Here is a 25,951-nt window from a genome sequence, read left to right as displayed (position 1 = left end):
CCACGTGGTGCAGCCAAAAAACATTTTTTAAATAAAAATAAAAAAACAAAAGGTCACTGCTAGTCACGAGCAACAGGTATCCATCTCAGTTAATAATTTGTGTGTGTGTGTGTTTTCTGTGTATGGGAAGATGCAAGAATCTGGGTTCATTAAAATTCTTCTGAGATATCTATCTATCTAAGGGGCCTGTCTTTCCAAAGTACAGAGAGCCTTGTCCTTTTCTTTATCCCGAATTCCTCTCAGGGTGCACTGTCCATCAGCAGCTGCAGTGACTAATGATTTGATCCTTGTAGAACTGGATGGTGGGCATCACTCTTTATTTTACAGTTTATTTCTCTGCCTCATTAAAAAAAAGTACTGAAGCAGGCAAGACTAGTGTGGCAGCTCCATGACGTCATCATGAACCCAAGCTCTGTTTCTGCTCTGCTATCCTCAGAGGGGACGTTCAAAGTGCCTCATAGTCCAAAACAGCTGGCAGAACGCCAGCCATCACACCCATATTCCAGACTGTAGAAAGGAGAAACAAGGGAATGGGAACTGGCTGTGAATGGGCATGGGATCAGGGCCTTACCTACGAGGAACACTGGCCGAGGGGAACGACTCTGATTTGAAGCCACTTCTCAACACTCACACCACGGCAGCTTGGGTCACTCACTCAATCACTACCTCAGCTGCAGATCATTGATCCAGCACCTTCTGGGAACCTGATATCGGCCTCGTGGGGGAGGAGAGGGAAAACAGGGACCCTGCTCTTCAAAAACAGCCTAAGGACGGGAGATTAGCTCCCCGTGGCAGCTGTCATGAATGACCCCAAACCTACTGGCCCAGAACAACGGAAGTCTATGACCCTACAGTTCCGTAGGTCAGCATCCAGCGGGGGTCTCTCTGGGCTAAGATCAAGGTGAGGGCGGGGCTCGTGGCTGCAGGAGGCTCCCGGGATGAACTTGTTCCCTTGCCTTTTCCGGCTTCTAGAGGCGCCCCCAGTCCTTGGCTCGTGGCCCCTCCCTCCACCTCCCAAGCCAGCACCGGCGGGTCGAGTCCTTTTACAGGCCATCACTCTGATCCCCCTTCTGTCTCCCCCTTCCACTCTTAAGCACCCCTGGGATTACATGGCACCCATCGGGTAACCCCAAACCAAGGCCAGCTGATTAGAGACCTTACTTGCCCTTTGCCATGTAGGGTGACACAGTTACAAGCTCCCGGGACTGGCAGGTGGACATCTTTAGGAGGTCACTATTCTGTTCACCCGAGGGTTACCAGGCCTACAGAGACGTTCACACGCATCTCCTCACACAGCCCACTCGGGAGGCGGTGTTTCCATTTCTTTGGGGTTTTTTTTAAGTTATTTATTTTATTTATTTATTTTTCGCTGCGTTGGGTCTTTGTTGTTGCACACGGGCTTTTCTTTAGTCGCGGTGAGCGGGGCTACTCTTTGTTGCGGTGCGCGGGCTTCTCATTGAGGTGGCTTCTCTTGGAGCACGGGCTCTAGGCCTGCAGGCTTCAGTAGTTGTGGCACGCAGGCTCAGTAGTTGTGGCGCATGGGCTTAGCTGCTCCGCGGCATGTGGGATCTTCCCAGACCAGGGCTCAAACCTGTGTCCCCTGCATTGGCAGGCAGATTCTTAACCACTGCGCCACCAGGGAAGCCCGGTGTTTCCGTTTCTAATAGGAGGTTTAATCAACAGAGAAAATACTGACATTAATCTAGAGATGGCGGATGTTAGCGGGAAATCTCTACAGCTCACAAACGACAACTGAACTGTCCCAGATGGTTTTGAACATCACGGAAAAAGCAATATTGTAACTCTGATAGTGGGTAGGAAAAAAGATGCTTCTCAGCCAACCTATTTCTATTTGCCTACATTCCCTTCCATTTGTCATTTTAACAATCACAGATGCAGAGTTTGTCTTCCCAGGGTAGAACAGACAGGTCAGAAGAAATATCCAAAGGGATATTGGGGAAAAAAAAACCAAAACAGAATTTAAAACCTGGGTCTGAGAGGATAAGGTTAGGGCCTCCTAATGTTTCAGGAAAAACAAATTCCTAAAACGTATTGTTATGTCTTATTGGTAAGATGCATACACTCTACCCATCAGATCCTTAAGGTGTATCCTGGCAAAACACTCCAAATTCAAGCATGGAGAATGAGTCCTGAAGCCCCTGCCTGGGAGAAAAGAGGACGTCGTTTTTAATCCCTTTTTCAGATGAAGAAATCGGAGCGTAAAGTCAAGCAGGTGCACGCTCCACGCGGCATGTCCAGGGCGCAGAGCATCAGAACAGGGCATCCTTTCCCGAGAGGCCCCACCTGCCCGCCAGGCTCTGCGGTCAGCAGGACACACACAGACACGTCACGCAGACACGGCCAAGACGTGGTCACAGGCAGAGACAGGCTGGGCAGACGCTGGGCCAGCGGGGCCTTCCTGCACCTGCCTTTGTCACGTTCTGCCCTCACCCCGTCGTGGGGAAACCTCCCTGCCCCGTTTCTTCAGGAGCAGCGTCCCCCGCAGGCAGCTGCAGGCAGGGCGGCCCGACTCCCAGCACTGGGGCCTCCCATCGGGCCCTACACATTGCCGTGGGGGAAGGGGCCTCTCAGGCTTGGGTCCCGTAAGCAGAGCTGGCCAAGGGGCAGCACGAGTGTCCAGGGGGCAATGGTGCTACCTCCAGGCTTGAAGGGGCTCAATGGGACAACTCAGCACCACGAGAAGGTTCCACAGGGGGGTCTGGTGGGAAGGAAATGAGCCCAGGAACTCAGGCCCCCAGCTCCCAGGAGAGCCCAGGTGACCCAGGTCAGCTCCCACCAGACCCGGGGAGTCAGGAACACTATGGGGGGCAGCCAGGGCCAACTTCCAAATTCCTGAATTTTCAGAGAGCGCCACTTTAACAGTCCTCCAATTTTAGCTTGAAAACAAAAGGTCACCACCACACCTGCCTGAGGGTCTAGGCAGCCCGCCAGGCCAAGGTCCTCAAGAGGGGGCTGGGGAGAGCACATCTTCCAGACGCTTCGAAGCTCTCGTTCCGCCACACGAGCCGCCTGCAAGGGGAGCCCTGCCTACCGCCTTGGAAACCGGGGAGCCGGGTGAGCACGCAGCACGCCCCACCCCTCCCCGTCGGAGGCTCCAAAGCAGGCACCGGTACAACTGCGAGCGGACCACCGCTCAGCGGGGCGGCCTGGGCGTGTCAGTCCTGACGCTCCTCTGCTGCCGCCCACGACCTCCGGTGCTTCTCGGCCGACCTAGGCCGACCTAGCGGCTGCGACCCCTCTCCCCCCGCCACCCGAGCCTGCCCATCCTCCGCTCGGCGCCACCGTCTCCTGGACACGGACAGCTGCGCCCCGAGGAAAACGATACCTTTGGCTACACTGTAACCACTTCGCGATCTACTTTGAAAACTGTAATTCAGAAAGGAGTTTTAAACACAGCATTTTCCGTCTTGCTTGGAATCCTTGCAGAAATAATTGATAATTCGAGAGTTAAAACATTTCATCTCCTAAAAAATACCTTTTAAGGAGTGTGCCTCTTCAAAAGGGAAGCTAGTTGGCCCAGAGCTGATAAATACAAGGCTTTACCTCGCTGGGTGGTGACAGCAAAGCCGTCCCCCACTGTAGAATGAAGCGACCAAATGCAGACCGAATCAGCAGCAAGTGGATCAAAAAAAGTTTATTTTGAATATTTAATTTAAAAAAATCATACCTATGAGGTGTGCTACAGAAATTTAGATACAAGAATTGCATATAAAACCCGACCTAATCGTGGTAAAGCAAATGCACTTCAGGAAAGAAAACGTGTACCTCATGGTCACTGGTGTCCCAACACCAGACACTTCCACGTGGTCCCCCGGGAGGACACTGCCCCGACCACGTGCGGGAGCTGAGCTGAGGGGCCTCCCGGTCCCTCCCGGGGGACGGGCTCCCCGCAGCGGCCACGGGAGCGTCTTGGGCCACAGCGCTCCCTCTTGCTCACCTCACATTCTCAGCCAAGTCAATCCATCAAATTTTGCTGTCACTTAACATGATATTTCGGCAAAAAGAGCACGGCCTCCTTGATGGGAAGCGTTTCTGCGGTTCACCACGGGGAAGGGACCTGCCTTCCCCCAGCAGTGGCTGTTTCCCGACAGGGCGGACACAGGCCAGCTGCCCGGGGCTGGGGACAGCGGGAGGACAGTCTCTAAGGGACTGGTGACACTGCAGCGGGAGGGCGGGGGCAGGGGCCCAGCAGCCCTCCTGGAGGCCGGGCGTCGGGGGAGGCGAGAGAACGAGGACAAGACGAGGAGGGAGACGCGGAGAAAGGCGGGGTCTTTGCTGAAACCCAGCAAATACTGTGGGATTTCACAGGGCGAGAGGCTTTTCCGACCGAGCGGACAGCTCCCGTACTTTCTAGCGATTGCCCGCAATTCTAACTTCCTATCAGACCCTCCCTCTTCCTCCAAAACCCTGGGCGGGGACTCCTGCCCCCACCTCGTTGGAGCGGAGGGCAAGAGGCGGGCAGGGACAACACGCACTCAGGACCAAAGGTCCCCGAAGTGGCTCCAGGCAACAGTTGATTTGGCAAAAAAAAAAACATAAAAAAACAAAACCAAAAAAAAAAAACCTTAAATGCATAAAAACAATCACCGAGTCCTCCAAGGAGCATGATTACAATATATTAGCAAGTTCTGTGGCGTAAACATTTTCAAAAGCATCAGCAAAAGTATTAAATATAAAAGCAGTATGCATACTCCCCTCGGCACCCTGAAGAAAACACCAGAAGGCAGGCGTGGCCACAGACAGCGAGGGCGTGGCCAGCTACGGCAAGGGCGTGGCCAGCTACCTACTGCCGCAGCTCGACGTAGTTGGCGGGGAAGAGCCCATACCTGCCCTTGCACAGCCCGCGCCACCAGCCATCGTCAATCATCTCGATGTTGGTGATGATATCGTCGGGGTCGAAGGAGATCTCATCATCACCCGCTAGGGAGGAGGGCACAGAGAGAGAGCAGCGGTCACACTCAGCGTTCCCTGCTCAGCCACCAGAGGAAAACCCAGCAGCCCCTCGAGCTGGCGGCCTCCCACTGAGGCTCCATGGGAGTGCAGGGTCCTGCGGGTGGAGGCTCGATGTGGGTGCAGGGTCCTGGGGATGCTGGGTCCTGGGGGTGGAGGCTCCTTGGGGGTGGAGACTCCATGGCAGTGGAGAGTTCGCTGTCTCCCCTACTCTATGAAGGTGGCTTTGCACGCACAGGGGCGGATACAGAGACAGGGCAGAGCCCTTCAAACAAAACCCTAACCCAGAGCAAATGAAGTGTGGCTGAGGGAGATACAGGAATTCCTTGCACTATATCTGCAACTGTTCTATAACCTTGAAATTGTTTCAAAATAAATTCTTTTTAAAAATTGTAAATAACGCTCTGTCAGATTTTGAAGAGACGAACCACTGGAAGCCCCGCCACCACCATTTCCGGCCCTCAGGGCGTTTCTCACCAGCTTGGTAGTCGTAGAGGGCAATGGCTGTGATTCCAAGGTCGTTCTCATATTCATCGTAGGGACCCTCCTCTAGAATAAACCAGAACAGGGTCTGAGAGGGAAGCAGAGCTGCACTCTCACTCCCGTCAGACGCCCCTTCCTAAGGTCCGGGTGGAGGAGCCAGTCAGGAGAGAACGTGGCAGGGGTGCCGAGCGTGAATCGGGAGGATGCACCGTGGGCCGTCGGGCACCTTCCACCAAGGGGAGGACCCGGCCCCAAGGAGCGAATCCCCGCGTCATTCTCTCGATAGAGGCACTGACCGTTTTCAGGGTGTCATGTTTTACATTTTAAAGATTTAGCACTACTTTTAGGAAAGGTCGTATCACGAATAAATGAATGGCAAGCAGGAGACAGCTGATCACACCTCACGCTACGCTGTGCTCAGGGAAGGTGAGAGCCCTGCCCTGGTGTAGATTCTGATACTGATTTTCCTGTCACTCCAAGTGGGAGAACGGGCTTGTGTTAAATCTGTCCAAACACATTAAAGGAAACCTCATCTCTAGAAATCAAAGACCAATTTGAGTGTTCATCCATCTCTAACATTCTCAGAGTGCGCAGAAACCTCCCTCTTCAGAGACCTCAACGTGCTCTGGCTTCCTGGAAGACCTCCCGAGCTTCGACCCTGACACAACAACAGCAGAAGCCCCTTCCTCCACGCCCACCCCTCTCAGCACCCTCGGCACAAGCAGGGATCTCCTGGAAGCCCCCGGGAGGCCAGGCCAAGCCCCCTGGGGTCCGGGGCCCACAGCAGGAGGAGAGGAGCCCCGGAAGTCCGGCAGAGGTGGGGCAGGTCAGCCAGCAGGGGGCCAGAAGCAGAGGGGGGCGCAATGCAGGAGACCCGCGTACCTGCTTGGTAGTGGCCCGGGGCCTCCGTGCTTTCGTAGACGGCCTCCGGGGCATAGGCCTCCTGGTACTCGGTAGCCTCCGTGCTGTACACCGGCTCGGGCTCACCGGTGTAGCTCGGCTCGGCCTGCGACGGGGCCGCGGCCTGGGGAGAGTCAAGGAGACAGTTCCCGTGGCCCGCGCCGGGTCACGACCATGGCCACACGGCCAAGAGAGACACGCGGACCACTCTCAGCCCCAGCTGAGACGAGACAGACACGGGGATGGGGAGGCGTCACCTGCTCACACCCCGCGGACGCCTGGGTCCTAACGTGTCCCGCAGCGCCGAGAGGGCCAGGCTCTCCTTCACAAGCCCGTCCTCACACCCCCGACACCCTGAGTCCTGCCGTCACCAAAGACCTGCCGGCTGCGAGCGCCCCACTTTCCTGGGGCAGGTCTGGCCCGTTTCCTCTTTGGGTCCCAGACCTCCGAGGCCTCCCAAAGCCCCCGAGGGCGCCCAGCCCTCCCGGGCCTCTGCCAGCAGCTCCGCGGCATCACCCCATCCCACCGGCTAGGGCAGCTGAGCCCGCGGGTGGCGGGTTCCATCCTCACCGAACCCTCCGTGGAGGTGAGGCAAGGGAGTGACCAACAAGTCGCACGCAAGAGGACATCAAGAGCGCTCTGCTGACAGCCACCTGAGCCGCGACCCCAGTTCCCAACCATCCACCACCAACAGCGGCTTCAACCAGCGTTTCCGACCGGGGTCCACCTGAGGGCACCCTCGCGGGTCAGGAAAGGAAGGCGCACACGGAGAGCCCCGGGGAGAGCCGGTGGTCAGGCCTCAGCTTCCCACAGAGGGTGACAGAGGGGTGCGGCAGGCCGGGAGCGCTACTCCAGAGGCCACAGGGCGGGGCTCCACCCGGACCGGGCGCCACTCCAGGGCTAAACAAGGGAGTGACGGACTCCTACTGTCAAGTGCCCCTGGAGGCGAGGGGAACAGACCGGAGAATGAGGGGCCAGACGTGCTGCGGGGTTGCGCAGAGCCACTCAGTGGTCGGGGCGTCACCCCGAGCAGGTCACTGTGGGGACACTGCACAGGGCCGCCAGCAATGCCCTAACCTCCTATCTTGCCGCAGCAGCCCCTCCGCCCACACCCACCCCTCCCCCGTCACGTGGTTCGGGCAGGGTTCCCTGCCCCGCCCAGGACAACGTGTCATTCCAGCCTCCTCCAAGGACCAACTGCTAGTGACGGGCCCAGCAGTGGGCCCCGATGGGCGGATGCACAGGGGCCCCCTTTCCACGGGATTCCAGATCCTAAGACCGCACCCGCCACACCTGCCACACCCGCCAGGCAGAGGGGCGAGCCTACAGACCACCCTGAGGCCCAGGCCCGCCCACGGTGCTCCCGCACCCTCAGCCCCTTTAGGCCTCAGCCAAGTTGAGTCAGTTTCAGCCCCTTGTGACTCAGTGAGCTCTAAGTGGTGACATCCAGGTGAGGGAAGACAGGTGAGTGAACGGGACAGCGGGACAGAGAGGACTCGGGCTGGGCCGGGTGTGGGTGTGGGTGTGGACGGCAGGGGCCGAGCTGCTCTGGGAGGGGGCCCACAGAGCCTGTGGAGACCCCGCCATGGGGCCATGGGGAGGGGGGCCGGTGGCTCAGTGACCCAGGGGTCAAAGGAGCAGGTTCTGGGACTGAAGACTGAGGAGGAAGGGCCGAGGACAGAGTCTCCGGGGACACGGTGCTCGAGAGAGGCCAAGGGAAGAGAGCCGAGAGGCGGCGGCCGGGTGGGGACAAGGGTCCTGGAAGGGAGTGTGGTCCAAGTCGAGGGCAGCAGGGAGTGGGTAAGGGAAAGACCCGCACCGGCTGACCCTTGGAGGCTGGCTCAGGAGAGCGCAGTGGGGCCGGCAGGCGGGTGAGAAGGCCAGCGGGGAAGCCGAGGAAGGCGAGAGGCCCCGCGCTCAGGAGGGCTGCCCTCCGGGCACCGGGCAGCGCAGGGAGGGACCCCGTCCACAGGGCGCTGAGCTGGGAAGGGCGTCTCCGCGCGTCGTCAGAGACTCACGGGCAAAGCGGATAAAAGCACCAACCTCGCAGACGGGGCTCGAAGGCGGCCTCTCCTGGGCCGGCTGGGGCGTGGGCGACGCGGGGGGCGTGGGCTTCTGGGCCCGGGCTTGCTCCTGGAATGCAGAGACAGCGGCAGTCAGCGCGTCACCAAGCGCGTCACCAGGCCTCCCCCAAGCATGAGGCGCGCTCGCTGCCGCTGCCGGAGGAAGGAGCAGCAACGCGGAGCAGAGACGCAGTGCAGAGACGTCAAGGGCGCGTCTGCCCTGCAGCCGAGGTCACGCGGTCAAGTCTTCTCACGACACGGCCCGGTGGCCCACGCAGTCCTGCCCCCAGGGCTGACGGATCCAGCCAGAGGCGGCAGTGCCCCCGCACACCTGATCCGGAGGCCGCCACCTGGGCTCTGAGCTGATGCTGTAACGGACTGAGACCTCCAGGGACCTTCCAACGGAGTGAAGGGAATTTGCACGTAGGACGGACGTGAATCTTGGGGAGGCCAGAGGATGGACAGCGGTGGACAGATGCGGACGTCCCAACCCCCAGGGTCCTGTGAACGTGTGACCTTACAGGGCAAGAGGCTGCAGACGTGACCAAGGTAAGGACCTGAGGCAGGAGGTGACCCTGGCTTACCCAGGTGGGCCCGGTGTCATCACAGGTCCTTACAAGCGGGAGGCAGACAGTGAAAGCAGAGCTTGGAAGGGGCCACAAGCCAAGGCGGGGGCGGGGGCGGGGGGGGGGCGGGTTCTAGAAGCTGAAAAAGGCAAGGACACGATTCCCCTCTGCAGCCTCCAGAAGGAACCAGCCCCGTAACCCCTCCCAGGCCTCCCGGCCTCCAGCCTGTGAGGTGGTAACGGTGCGCTGCCCTAAGCCACGGCGCGGGGCGGGACCTGACGCGGCCCCAGGAAACCAGTGCTGACGCCTGTCAGGTGGACTTCCTCCAGGCCACCGACCAGGAACCTGACGGCCCGGGGAGGGAAGTCGCGGCAGAAGCAGGAGCTGCGCCGCCCCCACCCGCTCCCCGGCTGCTCTGCCAGCCCACCCGACGGGGCTCAGCCTGACGGGCGTCGGCGGGACTGCCCCGTGGAAACCAACCCCTCCGGAGACCACGCAGCTCTGGACCCCAGTGCGGCTTTGCCTGACCTGCTCCAGCAGGACGGTCACGAGTCCTCACGGCGCTGGCAGCTTGCCCACGAGTTAAATCCCCGAGGCAGCATGACTCCCTGAAGGGGCCGTGCCTAGGCCGGGCTGAGCGTGGGCTTCTGGAGACCCGGGCCTGCTGCCCGCCACGCAGCGGCACGAGGATCCGTGACAGCCCCCCTCCACCCTGCCACACCCCGATCTGGCGGGGAACAGAGACGTTCCTTCTCGGGGGCACGCTCACTCCCGAGAATGTGCGGGGCGAGCATCCGTGGCCGCCCCGCCTGCCAGAGCACTCGGACGCGTGCGGGCCGTGTCCTGCCCCGGGAGAGCGCCTCTCAACCCAGAGGGCTCTGGTGCGAGCGGCACCATGCCGATCGATGGGAGTCACTCAGGGGACAGGCGGGCGGGGAGAGGCTGGCAGGGGCTGGACCCAGCGAGGGACAACACGGCGGAAAGGACAGCGAGAGAACCTCAAAGGCCAAGGGGCTGGACAACAGCGACCGAGAGCCTCCTTCTCAAGCCCTCCAACCCTTCTGCAGCTTTGAGACTGCAGGGGTCAAATTCCGAGCCATAAAACGAAGGCGTTACGTGAAAACGGACCAAGTTATTGGAAAAAATGCCTCCTGGTGTGCGTGTGTGTGTCTGCAACAAAGAAAAACTTACAAGCGCCTAACTAAAAACTGAAAGGAGAGACAGCTTTAAAGTTTCTGGCAATTAAGGAATGCTACGTGATAATTAGACACGTTTGCTATCATCACGACTTCACCACGTGTGGTAAAAACGTGTTATCAGGGCTAATTTAATTCCCGGCTCCAGCGCCCAGCGTTTCCTGCCCGTTGCATGCTAACTGCCTCAACCACTCACTCTCCCTTGACGGGGTCTTCAGAGCCGTAACCACTGATGTGGGGAGGAAACATCCTTAGGTTTAAACAGAGCTTTACAGTCTATAGAACAACACACGCGTTATTTCGGATTCTACTTCCTGGCCACCCGAGTCGTGGCGACTCCACACCCGTTTCACGGGCAAGAACGTGGGCCGCGGGACAGGGCACTGGCTTGCGTCAGGCTGCCCGGTTGGCAGGTGACGCGGCGGGACCCGAGCCGTCAGCCGTCAGCCCATCTACACGAGTTTAGGAAGGAGCAAGTCCCCACCCTCCTGCTCCCTCCTCACAGCTCCCACTGCCACCCTCTCCAGCGGAAAGACAGTTTGTGAAGAATCACAGAAGAACCTGCAGACCCGAGCTCCAGGAGCAAGAGCTCCAAGAGCCAGCAGACGGCCTTCTTCACAGGGATCCCTTCTGTGCCCTCAACCTGCCACACAAGGGCACAGCGGATTCCCGCGGGTGACGGCTGGGAACAGGCTGCGGGGGAGACGTGCGGACGGGGGCTTGGCCAAGGGCATGGGGGCCGCCAGCCTGACGGGGGAGGACAGGCCCCCAGTCGCCCAGTGCTGGGGCAGCACGGCTGGAGCCGGGGAGGGTCGACTGTCTCGTATCTGGTGACAAAAGACGGGATCGTCTGTGCGGCTGAAAGCCAAGTTCCTGAGAGCACAGCCTTCGGCGCAAGTTCAAAATGCTTCCTACTGATAGCTTTCTGCAGCAGACGCAGGAATGAGCCGGACACACGGCCCCCGCGCGCGGGAGGGGAGCCCGGGCGCCGCCCGCACTCACGTCCAGCTGCCTCCGCGCCGCCTCCTGCCCCTTTGCCGTCCTCTGCGCCCGCTCTGCCTCCGCCTTCCGCCCGTCCTCGTGCTCCTTCTCCTTCGCCAGGTTTTCAAAGTTAGCTCTGATGTTGCTGGTCTTGCTGCTCACTACAGAGGAAGGAGAGATTTACTCAGGGCGCCACCATCTCCCCCGGACCAGGCCCGCGCCAGGGTGGCCCGTCCCTCGGGAAGCAGGCACCCCAGCTGAGGGCGATGCGCCCCCCTCGGCTGCCGGCCCAGCCCCCCACCAGGAACGGCCTTCACTGTTGTGTGTGCTGCACCCACAGCGGGAAGACGGCACAGCCCCGCATCTGGAAGGCTCTTACGTTCCCAACACCACTGTATTCTTTACCACCAGACACTCACAAGGAAAAAAAAAACCCCTAAGGATGCCCTTGATAAAACAGTAAAAAGTACTGATTGTGAGTAGATCTCAACCCTTTTAACGTTTCGTGTGACAAAATGGGAGGGCGGAGCCCACTGCGACTGCCCCTGTGGACGTGCCGTGGGGCCTCCGGGGAAAACACGTGCAACTATCTGAGATGCAGGCCGAACTGATTTTTCCTGGAACATCATTTTCCCTGAAATGACAATGGACAAACTACGGTTACGCCGTTTGGGTACGTGCCAGACCCCTTCTCCGAAAGGAACGAGCTGAGCCTGTCCTGTTAAAAAACAACTACAGTATTTGTCATCAGTGGGAAAACTCAAGCTTTCAAGCAAAATCAGAATTTTGGAAAAATCCGTGTCCACTGCCATGAGTATGACAATTTCCCAGTTTTGCTCAGAGACTCCGTGACGAGGTTGGTACTGTTAACGGACGTGACCCGGGGGGCGCCGTATAATGAAAGGCGTCAGCACGTGGAAGATCAGCGCGACTCGGTGATCAACGCTCTCCAATGACCCTGACGTGATGTCACAAAGTCTTGCTGCGCAAGAGAGACCAACCTTTAAGAAGACCACTGGACGGCTGCCCGCTGGACTGGGGTACAGAGAACACGACCGGAAACGGCCAGTACAATACTCTTCCCTTTTCCCACTGCTTATCTGGGGAATCCAGATTTTCTTCACCACCCTAACGTGTCACGAGAGACTGAAGGAGTGAGAAGCAGCTAAGAGAGCTCAGCTGGCCGACACCAAGGCGATTCCACAGAAACGTAACACAACGCTACCCTGGAACCTAGCCAATATCGTATAATAACTGTAAACGGAGAATAATCTCTAAAACTTTTGAATCACTAGGTTGTACATCTGAAACTAATATTGTAAATCAACTAACTATACCTTAATTTAAAGAAATGCTACTCTTCTGCACTTTCTGGTTTTGAAAATGTAGTTATTTTTTCATAAAAAGTATGTTATTATGTGATAGTTTCGCTACTTTTAAATGTTTAAGTTAATTAATTAATAAATTGGTAAATTCTTCTCGCCTCTGTTTAAATTCTAACACAGTAAAGATCAGAAAACATAACCCACGTAAACAAAAGTTCTTTGGGGCCTCAGCAATTTCTGCCAGTGTCCTGAGACCAGAGCGTGTGGAGTGCTGACCCACAGGGCGTCCACAGGAAATAAATGCTGATCTCCACTTGCTGCGTTTAACTGACCACTTCTATCACATGTAATAAATCCCCCAACTAAACGATATTCTCCTAGGCTGACCCATGTTTAACGGTTCCCCAGCAGACACCAGGACCACAGGAGGCCTACGCACGCAGCAGGCACCGGAAGGGCGGGTCGCGAGCAGCCTGGTCCTCAGCCGCGAGTGAGGAAGGACAGGGCTGCCCTAACTCATGCAGACGCAGCGGCGACAGGCTGCGCAGACACATCACGGCCGGGGGAGCGGCAGGTACCGCAGGAACCTCCCAGGGCCTGGGCCCCGGCAGTGAGCAGGGCCCTTGAGGACGCGCAGTTAACCCAGCTCTGCTTTGGGAAGCACCCCCCAAAACAGACCCCCGCCGCCAGACAGCTGCAACGCCCGTGTCTGAAAGGTGCCTCTGAACCTCTGCAGGAACAAACAGCATCAAACGGGTAATCAACTGCCGTCCCCAAAACACACAGATCAACTACGGTCTCCGTTAATGCTTCATCTGCTCCTGCCGGCTCTCCTTTCCCCCTCAGCACTGTCCTGGGGACACCGCACAGCGTGGAATTTGTCCCGGGAAAAACCACGGTGCTGCCAGGGGGTCTGCTAGGACTTACCTGCTTCGACAGGGACAGTCTTCTGATAAGTGGAGGCCACCGTGGCAACATCCTCAAAGGTGGAAGCGTTCTACCAAGACAAGAAAGGGGAGATCAGGAACGCATTTTTCTTTCTTCCTTTCCTCTCCCTGCACAAAGGCCTGCCCCAGATCTTCCCAAAGACCCAACCAGAGAGCCCAAAGATTTCATATCCACCTGTTCTGCACATTAACAGAGGCGTGAAAAGTGTGTTGATAACACATGGGCTGGTGACCATACGGGTCAGCGTCAGAGAAGAAACACATGTATGGGGGGTGAATGGGCAGGGCCAGGATGTTTAGGGCAGTGAAACTGCCGTGCAGGAATCGACAGTGGTACATGCGAGTCACCACACGCCCGTGCAAACCCGCAGAATGTCAGATCCCAGGAGAGAGCCCTAAAGCCGACCTCAGCGTTGGGTGCCTACGATGTAGGCTCAACGTAGGTTCACAGGTCGTAACAAGTGGACCACTGGGTGACGTAGGGAGTATACGGGAAATCTCTGCACCTTCCTCTCAAATTTGAGCAAACTGCTCAAAAAAGCAGAAAAACCAAAAGCCCTACCACGTGCCTCCATTTCACAACCATAAACCGAGCACGTGTTCCTCCCAAGCTCTCGCCACAGACAGAATTTGCAGGGGAGCCCAGAAGCCTCTGCTGTGCTGGGAGAGGACCCCGGGACGTACAAAGGCCCCCCGATCGTCCACCTCTCCCAGTAAGCGCGACTCTGGTTTGGTTCTGTAGGGACCCAACTCGTGAGACTAAAAGGACAGCGACGACCGTCCACGTAAAGGCTGACACGGGCGCGGACTGACGGCTCAGGGAAGCACTGGCCACTGGGCACAAACGCTTCCCAGGGAAACACGCCTGCGGCTCAGGACGGGCACTGCTTTCCTGACACAGGAAACCGGGAGAAAGGACGCGCGGGAGCCTGTCACTAGTTGACGCCTGAGGCCGACTGCAAGCAGCAGCTCTGAGAAGTGCGCGCCGCCCCACACCAAGTTCAGGTACAGGCAGCTCCACGACGGCGACAGTGACCCACGGGGCTCCGGTCGGCACGCCTGGGGGCCGGCCCTGACCCTCCCGCCAAGGCCCCCTTCTCCTCCCTCGTCCTCCTCCATCTCCGGGGTGGCTGCTCGGCTGCCCTGACCAAACCCTCTCCCCTCCCAGACCACCCCCCTCCTCTGCCCCCCAAACCTCCCCATCTCTTTCCAGAACAACCTCTAAGGCCCCGCCCCCACCGGCTCTCCCACGAGGCTCCTGCCTGCCCTGCGGCCTCAGCGGGGAAGGGGTCAGCGCCCTCCCAGCTTCCGGGCCGTGGCCCCTGCACACCCGCTGCCCGTCCCGTCCGGCCAACTCTCCAGCACGATGCTCAGAGCCGCCTCTCTGCCTTCACCCACAGGCTTCCGGCAAACACCACGACCCCAAGCCTCTCATTTCCAGCTGCGGGGTCCCCACCACACTGCACCCCCATCACCAAGACCCGCCCACCGACTACAACCTTCCCCTCTCCCGCTGGCCACCCTCCTCCACCAGGACCCAGCTCCCCGCTCCCCACTGTCCAGCCTGACCAACTCAAGGTCTCGGCCTCTCCTGGGACCCACCTGCCGGGAACCTCTCACCTGTTTCTACCACCCACGGGGACTACGTCAGACCTGAGTCCCTGCGCCACCCGTCCCCAGGGATGATCTCATGCTGCCGCCAAGGCTGAGACCTGGGCAGGTGCCTCACCCTTCTAAGCCCTGGGCTTCCCAAGCGCACAGCACAGACCACCATCTGGCCGCAGGGGGACCTCGCACTCCCCACCACGCCCCAGGGGCTCCCTGCACCTCCCTGTCTATGGCCTGGGCTCCTCCCACCTTAAAACAGAACCATCCCCTCAGCTGACCAGTGCCCAGCTCACCCCGATCTTGGCCCAAACTTGCCAACGCCACGGCTCCCTTCCTCCCACAGCCCAGACCCCTGCCAGCTGGCCTCCCCTGAACTCCCCACAACCTCAAAATAAAAAAACAGGCCCTGACCAGACGTCAAGCACCCCCACCTCACTCGCCCAGACAGGACGTCCCCAGCAGCACCTCGGGGCACAGATGACCCCTCCCTCCTCCTCGTAACTCTCCGCCCTAAGACCAGCACCAGTGGACCCTATGGGCTCCCCGCACCTCGCCAGGTGCCCTGCCTGGTCTCCTCTGACCAGCCTGCCCGCTGCCAACCCACAGGCGTGGCCCGTGGCCCCCTCGCCGCTCTGCAGGCTCCCCAACTCCACCTCCGTCTGCAGGCACCCCCCTCACCCCCTCCATCCGAACTACCTGTGCCGCCTGGCAGCCCAACCAGACGTGCCCACGGGGGACTCATCCCACCCAGCCCTGCCCCTCCCCCCGAGCTCCTGAGCTCAGCAGACGGCCCCACCATCCACTGGGAGGCCCTCCTCCTCACCCCTTAAACGCAGGGGCTTTGGCACCCACGCTGGCTCAAGGAAGTATCTCTCTCCCTCCGCCGCCATCCCCAGCCCGAGACAGAAGCACCCCGATCGAAGCGCTAAAGCCACCTCCTCACGGGGGCCACAGCCTTGCGGCTTCCCCCGCGATCCTCTCCACCCTGAGGCGGGGGGCTGCTCGGTGCACGTCCTATTCACGTCGTTTGCCTGTCTAACCCTTGCAGGGCCGCTCAGAACCCATCTGACGAAACACAAAACCTCACGGGGGGTCCGCAGGGCTCCCTGAAGTGGGTCGTGACCAGCCACTCGCCCCCACCCCCCGCAGTGGGCCCCGCCTGGCTTCCCTCAGACCTTCTGTATCTGTGACAACGCCTACCCCAGGCCCGCAAGGTCCTCGGCGTCCCCGTCCCCACGCCCACACACACACTGGCCCCATCCTCCCTGGCGAGCTCCCACCACCCGCAAAGCCGAGCTCAGACTCTCAGCTCCTCAGGACACTCCCGGCCCCGCGGCCAGAGCCCAGTGCCCTGCTGCTCGCTCCCAGCGCCCACACGCGGTCACGTGATGGGGTCCCCCGAAGGGTCAGCTGGGAGCCTGATGGAAGGGGAACTCCACGGGGACCGGCCCTGGCGCCCAGACACCCGCCCGGGCAGGGCGGCCTCAACCTCGGTCCGGCCGAACCGACGGGAGCCAGGCCAGGCCCGGTCCCCAGCGAGGACCACTCCACGCGGCTCCTGGGTCTGCTCCTCTGACACGGTTGGAATTTAGGCCAGAAACCCAACCACCTGATGCGCTGAGACTCTGAAACCACGCAGGAGGAACCAGCTGGACGAGGGCACCCCAGGGAGAGCCGAGCGGCCGTGTCGCCCTGCCTCTGGCTTGGGGCGGACGCCGTGGGGACCCCTGCAGCGACGCGCACCTTCTGGATCCGCCTTCCCCAAGACGGCAGGCCCCGCGACGCGGCCAGCGTGACCAAAGAGCTCAGTTTCCAGCTGGGTTCACTGCTAAGTACGTTCACAGCCACATGTCCGGGAGGCGTGCGCAACGGCGGCCCAGTGCTGCACCTGCCTGGCCGGGGACCCCGCCCCCCCAAAACGTGGCAGGGACAGCAACTGCCTCACAGCATGGCCTCGAGGGGTCCAGGAGAGGACACCCGTGACACAGGAGACGAAGCCCGGCACGCGTATCAGCTACTGGCACCGCCGCGGTGATGACACACGCCGGCCTGAAACGTTCGCACTTCTGCAAACACGCGCCAGGCGCCCACCAGAGACCAGAGACCACCCAGGGAACAGCCACCGGCCCGCCAAGAGCGTCAGACGCCCGATTCTGTCAGCAGAAAACACCGAGCCCCGGACGTGAAGCACTCACCTTATCCATCCGGTCCTTCTGCACCCCGTATTTCCCACCGAAGCCTCTGGAGTAGTCTGCAATGTGACAGCACGGCACTCAGTCCCGGGCTGAGGTCCGCCAGCTGCCGGCAGCAGGCGCATGCAAACAGGTCCAGAAAGAGCCCGAGAAAATGCACCCAGAGCCACACAACGAGAACACGGAACGATGAGCCTTTGCTTGCAAGGCGAGCTGGGCTTCTACCCGTGGTGCTCGGTAGCAAGCAGGTGAGAGGCAGGAAGGAGGTGTGGCATGCTCCCCGCGTGCTCCCGGGGGACAGGGGTGCGGGCGGCAGGCGGGGCGCCACCTCCTAGCACAGCCTCTGCTCTGCGCTCCTGCCCTACCGACTGCTAGAAAGAGGCTCAAGGGCAGGGATTCTCTTGTTTTTTTACTTATTTTTTTTCTCTTGCTTTTTTAAAAGAGAAAAAGTTTCCCGGAACTTCTACCAGCCAAAGACTTATGTTGCAGCAACACAGGTCTACGTGACAGTCACACTGCCGAGCAGTATCAACGCCACGTCCATGCGGTCTGCCGGGTCAGCCCGAGGGGATTCTCTCCCTGAACACTGGGGCTGAGCGCCTAAACTCGGCCCCGTAAAGTGAGGACACGACTCTTTGCCAACTGTGTGTCCCGGTTCTAATGACCAAGCCTGAATTTTGACAGACGTTAGATAACTGCTCTGAGCAAACACACGTCTGCCATCTGGACTCCCAATATATGCACCCAGAAACCTCCTGTCGAGTTCCAGCTTTGCGTACGTACTGTCTGGTTCTGTGTGAAGGAGTCACACGTAGATGGTGTCATCAAAAAAACTAGCAAAAACCAAAAAAACACCACCACAAATGAGACACAGAAACCACGTGAACACGCCTGCCCCACGCCCCTGGTCCAAGGCCAGTGATCGGGCTGAACTGGACACGTTTCTCCCGGTCTCGGAGGCAGGGAGGCGGCCTACTCAACACAGGAGTGCCGGCAACAGCAAGCGCTGCTCCGGAAGGCCGCCGGGAGACCAGAGACGGCCCACTCCAGGAGCGAGGCACGTCACGGGGTTAGAGTGACCTGCACCTCGCACCACCTCTGACCAGACACACACCCCAACGGTTACGGGAGAGAAAAAAGTGAACAGGGAAGAAAGGGTGCGAGTGAATTCCACTCCGGCACAGCACTGGGCTGGAAGTGCCCAGGTGCCCCTGCAGGTGACAGCGGGTGACTCGGAGGCTGAGCCCTGAAGTCTGTGCTAGAAGTGGCGGCACTGGGCGGGGCTGGGGGGAGCCGGGGAGCAACTGTGCCTTGCTGGGACTCGTGCTTGGCCAGTCTCTCCTTGTAATCAAAGCCCACAGCACAGGGGTCCTGCCTCTCGGACTGAACACCAAATCTGCCTCCGAAACCAGTCTTATAATCTGAAAATCCACAGGTGACAGTGGAGAAAACAACTGAGAGAGGAAACACAAGTTTGGTTAGACTCAAACACGTCGCCTGGAAGAAACAAGGGCTGCGCCGAGCTCGGGGACGACAGAGCCAGCTCCCAGTCTCACCAACAGTCACAAAGGGCTCAAAAGGTTAAAGGACAAACAGCGTCTGAACACGCAGCCCAGGCCCGAAAGCAGGTTAGCAACTGTATTTGAGCCGATTCGGAAAAGCCGCTCCGTGCTCCGGGAGTCTCTCCGGGGCCCTGCCCACGCTGCAGACAAGAGCACGCGTCTCTGCTCACTTGAAGAAAGAGACACGTTACACACACGGCCCACCCCACAGCCGCGCGGCAGCCCCGCTCCCCACCGTGCTGGCCGCGAGCCCGGGGCCCCGGCGGCCACGCTCCCGGGGACGGGGCGCCTCTCGGGCTGGGACCACCGTGCCGCCCCTGTGGCCGCCCCGAGCGGCGGGCAGCAGCCCCTCAGAACACTGCCGCAGCAGCTGGGGCTTCAGGGCCCAGGCGAGCACAGGCGCCCTGCCCCGCCCAACCGCAGCCCCTCAAGGGGGAAGGGGGAATCACTACGGGCGGAGGGGTCCTTCCAAAGCCGTGGGGACAGAAGACCCCCTCCCCCACTGAAGACAGGACAGCACTGCGACACAAGGACCGCGAGGCCAGGCACACGTGGACCTGTAAACAGAGATGAACCTCCCAAAGGACCTCGCGGACGAGCAGCCAGCGTGAACGTACCTTTTTGGGATTCGTGCAGATGCAGCTTCTCCTGGTGATCCCAGCCAAGGGCACACTTGTCCTGTCTGTCTGTCTGCACACCGAACTTCCCTCCAAAGCCTTTCACGTAGTCTGCGTGGACAATAAAAGGCCATAATCGAGTATTAATGGGCAGCCTGCGTAACAGGAAGAAAGCAGGTTTTCCACGAAGTTCAACATACACAATTCACTAAACCATCCTTTCTCTTCCTGACCTTTGGTGAAACTTCAGGTGACATTCATTAAGAGGACCGCCTTGCAGTGTGTCGGGAAAATAACCTCATCTACCATCTCGGTACCGTGGATAAACACGGACGGGACCCCCCTACAGGAACCCCCAAGGCATGCAGTGTCACAGCACTGACGCGCCATTGGGTCTCACCACTTACACAGACGTGCAACACGTGGCCCCTGCTACACGCCACGCTGCTGCAGTGTTCAAGCTAAAAGACGTCTAAGGACGGGGTTTCTTAGTTAACAGCTCTGTTTTTGGATTTTCTGTTTTAAAGTTCAATGTTTAACAGAAAGAGACATCCACCCTAAGGGTTCCCAGTTACGTTCTGTTTTTCCATTTCTGTCCTGGTTACCGCCGATCACGTTAATAGCTGCTAGCTGGACGATAAAGTAACACTGCAGCCACCTTTCTGGGACTCGTGCTTCTCGGTTCTGCCTCGATACTCAAAACCGACCGCGCTCTTATCCACCTTGTCCTTGTCGATACCGTACTTGCCACCAAAACCTCTGGAGTAATCTGCAAACAAGGACAGCACTGTTCACGAACCAGTCACCAGATCAGCGAGCACGCTGCGGATTTTAGCAGTCTTTAGGGAAGTATTTTTATCACTCAATTTAAAAAAACAAACCTAAAATCTTCGAGGCTCACTCTAAGATCACTTACGTAGGAAACATTTAAAAATATTATTTGTACGCAATAATGGAACTACGAAGAGCAGCAAATAGAGCGGACGAAGAATTGTAGCACCTCTCCTTCATCCCAAAAGACAGCATGAGATAACAGCTGACATGAAGTTTCTGAACTCAGGATGAGCCACAGGAGCAAGCTTGTGGAGGGTCACCCTACCTCCTAACCAAAGCTAGCAAAGCCGTGCCGGGGGCACCGCCAAAGGAACAGGATAAACACGGACCACCTTCCAGAAATGTCAGTTCAACTCAAAGCTAAGTTATCATTATACTAAACAGCTATCTTTACACTAAGGCATGACTCCATCACGGACACATGAACGGAGTAGAACGCACGCAGAGATCAAACCCCTTCCGGGAACGCCTAGGGCTGCTCCCGGCACTTTGGCCTCTGCTCCCCGACTGCCCAAAGGCGTATTTATTCTTCTTCAAGGGCATCTCGGGGAGAAAATCTGGTAAAAATGAACAGGATCCAACAGCAGGTGCTGACTGGCAGCGGGCATACGGGGCAAAGGAGTACAGGTGTGTGCCTAGCAGAGAGAGAAGGCAGAGTTTAAAGGAACCCCGTGCAGCAGGCCCAGCGGCCGCAGGGCAGGCAGGCCCTGCCAGGTGTAAGGAAGCGACGCCCTCAGCAAACAGGAGCCCCTCAGGCCCAATGGCCATCCCCTTGGGGAAACGCCAAGCCAGTGGGGTTTCCAGTGATGGCTTTCATTTTTGTTTCTTAAAAAAACCTGGGGTTTTAAAAAATACGTGAGCTCTCAGTTTATATGCTGGCCATTATTCAAATAATTTACATGTGCAGGCCAAACAAAACTAATGATGCAGAACCACCAACAGATCAGGAGCTCTGCGGCGGGGGCTGAATCTTTAAGTCAAACTCCATAAACACACACCTCAGTGGGCAGAGGGCCGTAACTGATCACTTACAGGGTACATCACAGCGAAGGGAAAGTCAGGATGGCTTCTAAGGACAATCTAGAAGGCTCTATCAAAATTTTAAATTCAACGTCTTTTGACCCAGCAACTCCACTGCCAGGAATTTATTCTTTTAAATAATCACTTATGTATATAACAAAATATTCACTGCAGTCAATTTTTTTTTTTTTTAATGAATTTACTCTGGCCGCGTTGGGTCATTGTTGCTGTGCGCGGGGCTTTTCTCTAGTTGTGGGAGCGGGGGCTACTCTTTGTTGCGGCGCGCGGGTTTCTCATTGCAGTGGCTTCTCTCGTTGCGGAGCACGGGCTCTAGGCGTGCGGGCTCAGTAGTTGTGCCTCGTGGGCTCTAGAGCGCAGGCTCAGTAGTTGTAGCACACAGGTTTAGTTGCTCCGCGGCATGTGGGATCTTCCCGGACCAGGGCTCGAACCCGTGTCCCCTGCATTGGCAGGCGGATTCTTAACCACTCCACCAGGGAAGTCCCTGCAGGCAATTTTTAACATCAAAAATTGGAAATAACCTAAATTCCACATTCCAGAGAGGAACAGTTAAGTGGACCACGGAACAGAGGACTCAGCAGTCATCAAAATTACAACAAACCGCGACTTCCTTGGTGGTCCAGTGGTAAAGAATCTGCCTTACAACACAGGGGACGTGGGTTCAATCCCTGGTCAGGGAGCTAAGATCCCACATGCCGCGGGTCAACTAAGCTCGCGTGCCTCAACTAGAGAGTCCGCGTGTCGCAAACTACAGAGCCCACGTGCCCTGGAGCCTGCGTGCCACATCTAGAGAAGAGAAAACCCACACGCCACAACTGGAGAGAAGCCCGCGCGCCACAAGGAAGAGCTCACGTGACACAAGAGCTCACGTGACACAATTAAGACCTGACGCAGCCAAAAATAAACAAAATGGATAAATAAATAAATCTTTAAAGAAAAAATTACAACAAACCACCTACACTGTCCAGAAAGTAACAGGGACATCCAAACACTTTAAGTTAGAAAAAGTACATAAACGTAACATAAACCGATTTGCATCAGGGAGAAGTTCCCTGGGTGTGTGTCGGTGAATGCATGAGAAACGACGGGGCCCGGGGTGCCTGGCGGTCAGCAGGGCGCCGCTGCGGCCCACCTCTCTGCGACTCGTGCTTCTCCGTCTTGCTCTGGTAGTCGAAGCCCACCGCGCTCTTGTCCACGCGGTCAGACTGCACGCCGTACTTGCCACCGAAACCGCTCGAGTAGTCTGGGGAGACAGGGCAGCGGTCAGGAAAATGTGTCAGGGCAAGCGCCACCTTGGTTAAACGAAGCAAGACTCACCAGGAGGTCAAGCACACATCTTAAAATGTACAACAAGCTACCCGCTGTCACACGCGGGTGACGCTGGATGCGTCTATGTGCCCCTGCAGTCTGGTCCCTTTCGACTGCTGGAGGGCAGAGGTGAGCTGCAGGCCCACTTTGGGAAGTCACCGTTCAAATAAAGGTCAGTCAGTGTATAAAGACAGCTACGCAGCTGCACGGGTCTTTCTAGAAAAGACCCGACCCCTCCAACACATCGAGCCAGGTGGGCTGGGTGGACCGGCGGGGCCTAGAGCACTCCCAGGCCGAGCTACTTCCCTGGGTCATTGGATGACCCGCAAGAGGCAGAAGTAAACAAGCTTGCAAAAAACACCTCAAGGGACTTCCCTGGCGGTCCAGTGTTTAAGACTCCAGGCATCCACTGCAGGCGGCACAGGTTTGATCCCCGGTCAGGGAACGAGGATCCCACAGGCTTTCATTTACAAAAAGGCTTTACCAGGGAGCACTATCTCATAAAGATTAGCCTACGCCGTGTTAAAGACGCACGTACACGCTGAAAACGTCGGTAGGTTAACGGCTCTGTTTCCATCCTCAGGGGAAAGTTAGTTTTGCCAACCAAGTTAGAGCGGGAACCGTTCGGGGGCAACGCTGCTCGGATGAGGGGAAGCAGCTTCTGCTGCCACACGGGAGGTGGCACAGGGACACGAGATGCCAGCGCTTCGTGGGCTGCGTGGCGGGGACCCCACTGTCACACCACACCCAGAAGACCAGACACCTGAAGGCGAGAGCAGCGAACTGCCCGTGGCGACACCCCTGCCCCCAGGAAGAGCCTCGAGTGACAACGCGCTCCTGCCCTTCAAAAGCAGGCGGGGCTGCCTTCCCGTCACCGTCTTTCACATCTCACCTTTCTGCGAGGCGTGTTTCTCAGTTTTCCCCTGGTACTCAAAGCCCACAGCAGACTGCAGTCACAGAGAAAAGGGAAATGCAGTTTTAAATGCCTAGATCCACGATGCATAGGACACTTTAAAAAACATGAACCATGTTATCTTTTGATCTTTGATTTCCTAAGCCATTAACACCCAAAGCCCTGCTGTTTTGAATTCGTACCCTGTGAAACGCTCACAGAAGCCCGGGGGCTGCCCGGGCTAAGCAGCGAGCGAAGCGGCCTCCCCCCGGTGGGCGACCCCCATGGGGCAAGCTCAGCCACAGGACACCGACCTGGGCCGACTCCCATCAGCCCGCTTCTCAAACGGGCTCCGCAAGAGCCACACGAACAGCAGGAACAAGGCCCGGCACTGAGGTGGGCACCACACACGTAGCCCGGGGGAAGGGCAAACGCGGGACCGTGGCCACGCACAGCCAGGCCTAACCCCCAAGCCCAGGCTCTCAATGCTACGACATAAAACAAAGGGGCTGACGGCCCTGAGCCAGGGACTCGAGAACAGTGGAGCAGCATCCGGACGCCCGGCACAGCGCGGTACGCGGGCGGCACTCTGCCGGTCCGCTGTGAACACCCTTGGGGGATCCCTGTCACGGTGACATCCAGGCAGGGACAGTGGGTGTAAACAGTCCCCGCTGGCATCCTTGGACAAATCTAAGGCTGTCCCGGGGTCATCCCCTGAGTAGATACCAACATGGGGGTTTCTACAGCAATCAGTAAAAAAAACCCTTACACTTGACTGTTCTGTTTGTTTGGCCGCATGGCCTGTGGGATCCCGACCAGGGATCGAACCCGGGCCCCTGGCAGTGAGAGTACGGAGTCCTAACCACTGGACCGCCAGGGAAGTCCCTGTTCTCGCCTCTTAAAGAGCCAATCATCTCAAAGCAGCTGGAAAGGGGGGGCCCTGTGAGCCCTGTGGTCAGGACGCCCACCCTGCAGTCCCACGGAGTCAAGAGGCCCGGAACACACACACCTGGCGGTGGGCTCTGACCTACGAGGACTGGCTCCCTTGCCCTCCCCGGGCCCCAGCTGCCCACGATGCTTCACTCACCTGATCAACTCTGTCCACCTGGACACCAAACTTGCCTCCAAACCCCCGGACGGAGTCGACCTGCGAGCAGTGCTTGGAAAGCTTCGACTGATACTCATGGCCGACAGCTGACTGGAACAGGTTGCAAAAATAAAGTGTCAGACGCCCGCCGGTATCGCCACATTGCCCGCCCCCCATGCGGGGTCTAAGGGGGCGGCCCGCACCTGTGGTCAGCGTGGGTGACCCTAATTGAAACCACTCAACGTGGAAGTTAGCCTGGGGGGAGCTGCCTCCCGGGGGGCATCGCAAGCCATGGCCACCGGTCAGGTGTTGCCCTAACTCTCTCTGTATCGGCCTCCCCGGAAGCTGCCCAAGAAGCCCGGCCACAACGGGGGCTTCTGACATGACTGGGCATGAAGAACCAGGAGGTCAGGCCCATCTGGAAACCGCAGAGCCAGCAGCGGGCAACATGACTCCTGAGATCCAGTTCCGGGACGACTGCTGGCAACGATCACCCTACTCAAACGGGACATGTTCGCACCCCAGGACCCAGGAATCAGGACACAACATGCAATCTGCTAACAAATCGAGACACAGACAGGTGCGCTGGAGTCACGCCTCGCGTCCAGAGTCAAGAGCCACTGTGCGCCCAGCCTGTCCGGGAGCGGAGTGGGCCCGTCAGCACAGCACCAGCCCCACGGACGGGCAGGAAGGGAGTCTGGTGACATCCTCTCAAGGTCATGTGCCGAACAAGCAGTCCACCCCGGGGTTTCCACAGCGTTTCCCACGGTGGGGTCAGCAAACAGTGGCCCAGGGCCCACGCCCGGCACTGAGGCTTTTTGTAAATAAAGCTTTTTGGAACATACCACCTCTATGCACTCACAGAACGTCTACGGCTGCCTCTGTGTCTCGACAACGCAGCTAGTTCGGGAGCTGCCTGAGACCCCGTGGCGGCTGCGAGGCTGAAAACACTCCCCAAATTCTAAGCGGCCCCCGTCCAGCTCCAGCCTCCCAGGCCCCTGACCCTCCGTGCTCGGCACCAGGGTCCCAGGCTCCCTCAGCAGAATGGACAGTGGTCGCGGACCCCTTGGCGGACATCGAGGACACAGGACGCGTGCCCGCCACGTGACCCAGCGCAGGGCGAGGAGGCACATCCAAACCCTGGTTAACTATTACTCCAGTGAGCCACCCCGCCTAGGGCCCCTCCTACAGTGAGGGACCCGCTAGCGCACCGTGGACCCCCTTCCTGTTTATCTAGAACTTCAGCAGCTGGGTTTGGGATCCAACCGCTGCAGAGTCACCGCCACAACTGACAACTCTGCAGGCCACTCAGAGTATGCACTCTTTCCACAGCCCAGGGAGCAAAGTAGGTTCTACTTTAAAGTTCGGAGCTGTTACTTTC

General features: G+C 58.4%; 1 protein-coding gene across 4 annotated transcripts in view; it reads right to left on the bottom strand.

Annotated features, from left to right (window-relative positions):
- Positions 1-3,640: 3,640 nt before the first annotated feature.
- The window catches only part of CTTN (cortactin), a 33,402-nt gene continuing 11,091 nt past the window's right edge, over positions 3,641-25,951 (bottom strand). For 2 of the 4 annotated variants that reach the window (XM_061202229.1, XM_061202227.1), the window contains 13 exons: positions 24,571-24,681; positions 23,484-23,538; positions 22,416-22,526; positions 20,070-20,180; positions 19,412-19,522; positions 18,543-18,653; positions 17,236-17,291; positions 13,413-13,482; positions 11,182-11,321; positions 8,398-8,487; positions 6,337-6,478; positions 5,449-5,520; positions 3,641-4,941 (listed from right to left, as the gene is read on the bottom strand). In XM_061202229.1, the coding sequence (XP_061058212.1) occupies positions 4,805-4,941; positions 5,449-5,520; positions 6,337-6,478; positions 8,398-8,487; positions 11,182-11,321; positions 13,413-13,482; positions 17,236-17,291; positions 18,543-18,653; positions 19,412-19,522; positions 20,070-20,180; positions 22,416-22,526; positions 23,484-23,538; positions 24,571-24,681 (1,317 nt within the window). In that variant the 3' untranslated portion in view covers positions 3,641-4,804. The remainder of the gene's footprint in view (positions 4,942-5,448; positions 5,521-6,336; positions 6,479-8,397; positions 8,488-11,181; positions 11,322-13,412; positions 13,483-17,235; positions 17,292-18,542; positions 18,654-19,411; positions 19,523-20,069; positions 20,181-22,415; positions 22,527-23,483; positions 23,539-24,570; positions 24,682-25,951) is intronic. The other 2 variants (XM_061202230.1, XM_061202228.1) reach the window with 2 other exon arrangements.

The sequence above is a fragment of the Eubalaena glacialis genome, chromosome 10, assembly GCF_028564815.1.
Source record: "Eubalaena glacialis isolate mEubGla1 chromosome 10, mEubGla1.1.hap2.+ XY, whole genome shotgun sequence".
NCBI lineage: Eukaryota > Metazoa > Chordata > Mammalia > Artiodactyla > Balaenidae > Eubalaena > Eubalaena glacialis.
This window is presented reverse-complemented; position numbering and strand designations above follow the sequence as displayed.